This window comes from Triticum aestivum, chromosome 5D, assembly GCF_018294505.1.
Source record: "Triticum aestivum cultivar Chinese Spring chromosome 5D, IWGSC CS RefSeq v2.1, whole genome shotgun sequence".
Taxonomy (NCBI): domain Eukaryota; kingdom Viridiplantae; phylum Streptophyta; class Magnoliopsida; order Poales; family Poaceae; genus Triticum; species Triticum aestivum.
Window position 1 is genome coordinate 347,422,668 of NC_057808.1, and position 5,586 is coordinate 347,428,253.

At 56.9% G+C, this 5,586-nt stretch overlaps 1 protein-coding gene across 1 annotated transcript; it reads left to right on the top strand.

Moving 5' to 3' along the window:
• Positions 1-235: 235 nt before the first annotated feature.
• Positions 236-1,890, top strand: LOC123121657 (homeobox-leucine zipper protein HOX11). The gene is made up of 4 exons (XM_044541673.1): positions 236-556; positions 677-1,020; positions 1,107-1,186; positions 1,319-1,890. Exons 1-4 carry the CDS (start codon positions 328-330, stop codon positions 1,683-1,685), a joined length of 1,020 nt encoding a protein of 339 aa, XP_044397608.1. The 5' UTR covers positions 236-327; the 3' UTR covers positions 1,686-1,890.
• The last annotated feature ends 3,696 nt before the right edge of the window (positions 1,891-5,586 follow it).

The window sequence follows — 5,586 nt, forward strand, 5'->3', positions numbered from 1 at the left end:
CGTAGAGCCCGCGATAATGATTAACATAATTATTACCGCCTGCCATCAACGCTCCCTCCTTTTGCCGCGAACCACCCCGGCGAACGCCGGAATCGCACAGCGGCCCCGCTCCTTTTCCTCCGGGTCACGTGCGGGCGGGGGGGCTCGCCTCGTCAACTGGTCAAACCCGCCATTATAGCTCACATACACATACGCCGGAGGAGAGAGGATGGGAGTCCCGTCCCTGTCCCCGCCCCTATAAAACCTCCGAATCCTTGCGCGTCTCCACGGTCCCATATCCCACCATCATCGTCCGTCCTGCTGGTAGGCGCGGCTTCGATCCCTCCCATGGAGCTGGGGCTGAGCTTGGGGGAGGCCATGGCGGACGCCGGGCGGGAGCTGGTTCTTGGGCTCGGGGTCGGCCCGGGGGCGAGGAGGGAGGAGGAGCGGAGGAGGGACCAGGATGTCGACAGGAGGGGCCTCGCGCTGGGGTGCGGCTCCTCGCCGGAGCCGACGATGCGGCTCGCGCTCCTGCCCATGGTGCCCAGCCTCGGCTTCCCGTGGCCGTCCGAGAGCAGTGAGTGATGCATGCTTGCCTTTTCTTTTCCGTTTCTTGGATTTGTTTCTGCATGCCGCGAGATGAGATCGCCGGTGAAATAGCAGTACTGAGACGGCGCGATCCGATCTGTTTCCCCAGGGCATTTGGAGGCGTCGACGCGGGGGTTCGACGTCAACCAGGCGCCGTCGTCCGGGGGCTCGGCCTGGGGCGCCTGCGCGGCGGCGGAGGAGGAGCAGGAGGGCACCGCCGCGGCGGCGCGGGCGGCCGTGTCGTCCTCGCCCAACGACAGCGGGGGCTCCTTCCCGATGGACTTCTCCGCGCAGGGCGAGCGCGGCGCCAGCGACGCCGCCCCGGGAGGCGCCGGCGGCTCGCGCGGCAGCGACGAGGACGACGGCGGCTCGGCGCGCAAGAAGCTGCGCCTCTCCAAGGAGCAGGCCGCGTTCCTGGAGGAGAGCTTCAAGGAGCACAGCACCCTCAACCCCGTAAGCATGCACATCAAACACAGGGACGAACCCCGTTTGCTTAACCATTTCCTCTCGTTCTGACGCCGGCGCGTTCCATGGCGCAGAGGCAGAAGGTGGCGCTGGCGAAGCAGCTCAACCTCCGGCCGCGCCAGGTGGAGGTGTGGTTCCAGAACCGCAGGGCCAGGTGCGGCGCCATGAAATCCTTTTCTTTTCCTACTCCTTTGTCTCTCTCGTCTCGAGCAAGAATCTTGGCTGGTCAAGCGAAACCAATTAAATAAAAGCGCGCTCGCTTTGGCTTTGGGTTCGGCGCGTGCAGGACGAAGCTGAAGCAGACGGAGGTGGACTGCGAGTACCTGAAGCGCTGCTGCGAGACGCTGACGGAGGAGAACCGGCGGCTGCAGAAGGAGCTGGCGGAGCTGCGCGCGCTCAAGACAGTGCACCCCTTCTACATGCACCTCCCGGCGACCACCCTCTCCATGTGCCCCTCCTGCGAGCGCGTCGCCTCCAACTCCGCCCCGGCGCCCGCGGCCGGGGCGCCCGGCTCAGGCGCCGGCATTGCTTCGCCGGCCGCTCCGGAGCAGAACAGGCCCTCGTCGTTCGCCGCGCTGTTCTCGTCGGCCAGGAGCTTCCCGCTGGCCGCCCCCCAGCCGCAACCTCCATTGCCGGCGCCGTCGAGCTCGTGACTTCGCCGGCCGGCGAAGGGAGGGCCTGCTTGTAAATACGCCCACCTTAATATTTTCCGCTCCTCGTGTCGGGATTTTTTTGTGGCTCGCCATTCGCCGAGGGGTCCGTGAGAAATGAGAACCCCAGCCCAACTGGATTCGCGTCTGTCGTCAGATTTGCTACTCCGACGGCCGAGATGCTTATTAAAGGAAAAATGTTGCATTAGAGTTCGTCTTTAACCTTGATCAATCTCCGTGCATTTTCCCATTTTATTACCGTTTTTGAGGCGTGCCTCGTGATGAGAGGTTAAAAAAAAGTGGTAGTGCCCGTGAGGGAGGATGTGAAAGCGGAATTTAGTCCCACTTTTGGGGTGGTAGCTGAAGCCTGAAAGCACTGTGGCGTTTCTGTTCACTTGCCGCGATGGTGTTGGGGGGTCTGCACCGCTGATTTGTGAAATCATGACGCCCACCCAGCCGAGAGCGTGTGTGTATTGACGCCCACTACTGGCACTGGCACTGGCACTGGCACTCGCTCTTTACTGGTAGAGTGAAAGGGTAGATAAGATTTTCCTCGAAGATCGAGAGTGAAAAGATGCGGCGTTGTGTGTGTGCTCAACCATACTAGTACTATACTACTAGTGTGAACTACGACTCTGGTAGTACAAACTGTTTTGCAGCATTGAAGCAAAATATATGCTGCCAAGTGCTATACTGTACTAACAATGGTGTAGTAGCGTATGAACAAGGCAACAGTGCTTACGACGGAGGAGTATCTGTATCAAGCAAGCACTGCGCAGCACCGACCGCGCCATACGCAGGGGCTGTCAAGGAGTACAACGTTGTACAGGCGGTCCTCGTGCTGCCCCGGTTTGGCACGCCAATGCCAATGCCCATTACCGTACCCCCATCTGCTGGCAGCAATGCCACCACTGCTACTGCCCCACCATGCCCACCCCATCATCAAGTATACATACTACGCATTTTCGATCTCATCTCCTCACCCATAAAACCATCGCCTCGGAGTCCACGTCACGAGTGACAAAGAGGAAGGCGACCGATGAATGCAATGCAACGCAGGGTCCGTGTCAATGTCATGACTCGTGCACGGCTAGCAGCGCAGTGAATCATGCACTCATTTAACGCCCTATCTAGACTAGACGAGCCCGCCGGTGCGGCGAGGCCAAGCCAAGTCTGACCCCAAAATCTTTCTCCCCGGATCACGGCGGGCGGCCCCCCATCAATGCCGCTGCTTGGAAACGGGCCGCGGCTGACCCGTAGGAGTAGGAGCAGCAAATGAAGGTCGACCGATCCACCCTGCGGTTTTACAGTTGCTTGCGGCCGAGGGAAAACATAATTGAGCGCCCCCGCGCGCGGCCACGGGGCCGTTTTTGCGAATCTTCCGCCGGTTCTTCGTGATGGATCTTTTACTTCCGGGACGGAACGGAACGGAAGATTCAGCGATGATGCCGATCGACAAGTGTCATGGGCGAATAGTTCCCCACCGGCGGTGGCAGATGGATGCCCGCCCGTCCCGCTCTGGTGACGGTAACGTGGCCTGCATGGCCCGGTCCTCATGGCGCTTTTGATTAAGGGACGTGTAGTGTAGTGATCCTCAAACTTGTGATTTTGGTACGTGCTCCGGGGTAGCTGCGATCTCGGCGTCTCGCGTGACGCTGGTCAAGGGGGTCATAAACCTGATTAGCTGAGAGGTCGCATGATTAGTTCTCGAAATTAGCTGAAAGTTCACTATGCTAGACGTGTCGTGGTCGTGCTAGCTTTTCCTCGTACCATGATGGAATACTCCATCCATGGTCCATACGTCTAAGCATGCTCGTCTTAGACGGAACGAAACAAGAAGGCTACGGGGGGTCTAGTCTCTAGTGACACCGAACCATGCATGCCCAGAATTTGGGGCACACACATGAGAGAGCCTGTGCGGCGCACAGTTCCAGAATCTCACTTGCCACGCCCCTTGCCAAGAATGAGCTCCAAAACCGCGCAGATCGCCAGGCCACTACCAACAGAGCCGATCGAGCTAGCTACCTAGGCGACGCCGAGGCTCAGCGGGGCACCGATCATCATCAGCAACAACCATATGTCACCGCATATGTCGATCGCTGTAGAGCGCACAGAAGCCTCACGATGGAGCAAAATTGGGAGGGGGGGGCCGGCCGCCCTCGGGGGAGGGGAGCACGCAGCTGATTGGGAAGTTGCATCGTGTCCCTCTGCGATGTCCCCTGCCCGCGGCCTCCTGTCGATCTCCGGCGCGGACCGGCCACTTGCCGGCTGCCTCTTGCCGGCTGCTGTTTTGGTTGGGCCTGGGTGGGGCGCCAGCGCCATGATGAGCACCCCCTTCGCACGTCCGGGTCGCTGTCGTGTACTACAAGAGGGTGAGTGAGTGAGTGAGTGAGTGAGTGAGCTCTCCACCTACCAGCTCCTATGTTTAGGTGTGGGGCAAACTACACGGTTGGCGTTAGCGTTCCTGGGTGGCTTGGTGTGATCTGAGTGTACATATTTGGTCACCGGACTAAGTTTGATCACTGTTTAGTGGAATCATAAACATTCCGTCTAGGTAAGTGTTGGTCTATTTGAGTATTGCGCATCAGTCTTGTTAAATCTCAGTCGACTAAGACTTAATTATGTCTCAGCCAATGCTATAATCGTGAGATCTTACATTGTGATCCGTGTAAATTTTTCTTTTTTCTTTCTTTTATGCTATTTCATTTGACTGAGATTTGGTTAAGTCTCAGTCGAGTGGACCTAGGGGCTGTTTGGATGGCAGCCCAAGGCCGCCCTTCCAAAATATTGGTCGTTGACCAGCTGGTTGGCGTGCGTTTGGTTCACAGCCAAGATTTTGCATGGGCTTGTGTGCTAGATTGTTGAAGGCCAAATATTACGCAGCCGGTAATCTACTTGATACTGTGTTTTCGGGCAATGGTTCGGCGGTGTGGAAGGGCATTTTGCATGGGCTTGAGCTTCTCAAAAAGGGTATAATCTGGCGTGTGGGGAGTGAAACTCTCATTCGGACCTGGAGAGACCCTTGGATCCCACGGCCATATTCTTACCGGCCTATTACCCCAAAACGTAATTGTCGGTTCAATAGAGTTTCTGACTTTTTGGATGCAAATGGTGCCTGGAGGTTGGAAAGATTAAGCGATCATTTTTGGCCGATGGACATACAGCATATTCTGAAGATACGCACATCTCCAAGGCAGCGCTCTGATTTTGTTGCATGGGCACCGGAAAAGAGCGGGATATTTACGGTGAGAAGTGCGTACACCCTGGCTACATGCGATCATGATGCTGTTTTCAGTGGGGGTTCATCCAGCGCGGCCCCTTGTGGTCGACGTAATATGTGGAATTGTATCTGGAAATCCTCGGTCCCCCAAAGAATGAAAATTACAATGTGGAAAGCTGCTACTGGAGCCCTCCCAACACAAAGTTGCAAAGTGTTCAGGCATCTAACGACAAGATCCACATGCCCTTTGTGTGGCGTCGAGGAGGAAGGATCCCTCCATGCCCTGGTGGCGTGCCCTCATGCCAGGATTGTTTGGATCAGTATGCGAAAGAGATGGCCTCTCCCAGACGATAAGCTGCTGGTGGATAATGGGAAGGAGTGGCTGCTACATCTTTTATCTAATTGTTCTGAAGTTGTACGAGACATGATCATTATGCTCTGCTGACGTATTTGGCAGCTAAGGACCAACCAAACACACGGTAAAGAAATTCCTCCAGTTCATGTGACGGTCGACTTCTTGGACAACTACTACAGATCGGTTTGCTTGGCAGCTCGGTTCTCTACCGAGGAAATTATAAAGGGGAAGATGCCATCTTCGGCTAACCCTAGCAAGGCGGAGAAGACGGCGCCGGCAGCAGCGTCGTGGCCCAAACCACCACAAGGGCGCGTAGCACTCTCGGTTGA

Bases quoted from the DNA above. Each gene is read 5' to 3' on its own strand.
- LOC123121657 (XM_044541673.1), top strand. From the start codon at position 328: ATGGAGCTGGGGCTGAGCTTGGGGGAGGCCATGGCGGACGCCGGGCGG. The intron at 557-676 runs GTGAGTGATGCA...CTGTTTCCCCAG, and splicing joins CCCGTGGCCGTCCGAGAGCA to GGCATTTGGAGGCGTCGACG. The intron at 1,187-1,318 runs GTGCGGCGCCAT...CGGCGCGTGCAG, and splicing joins TTCCAGAACCGCAGGGCCAG to GACGAAGCTGAAGCAGACGG.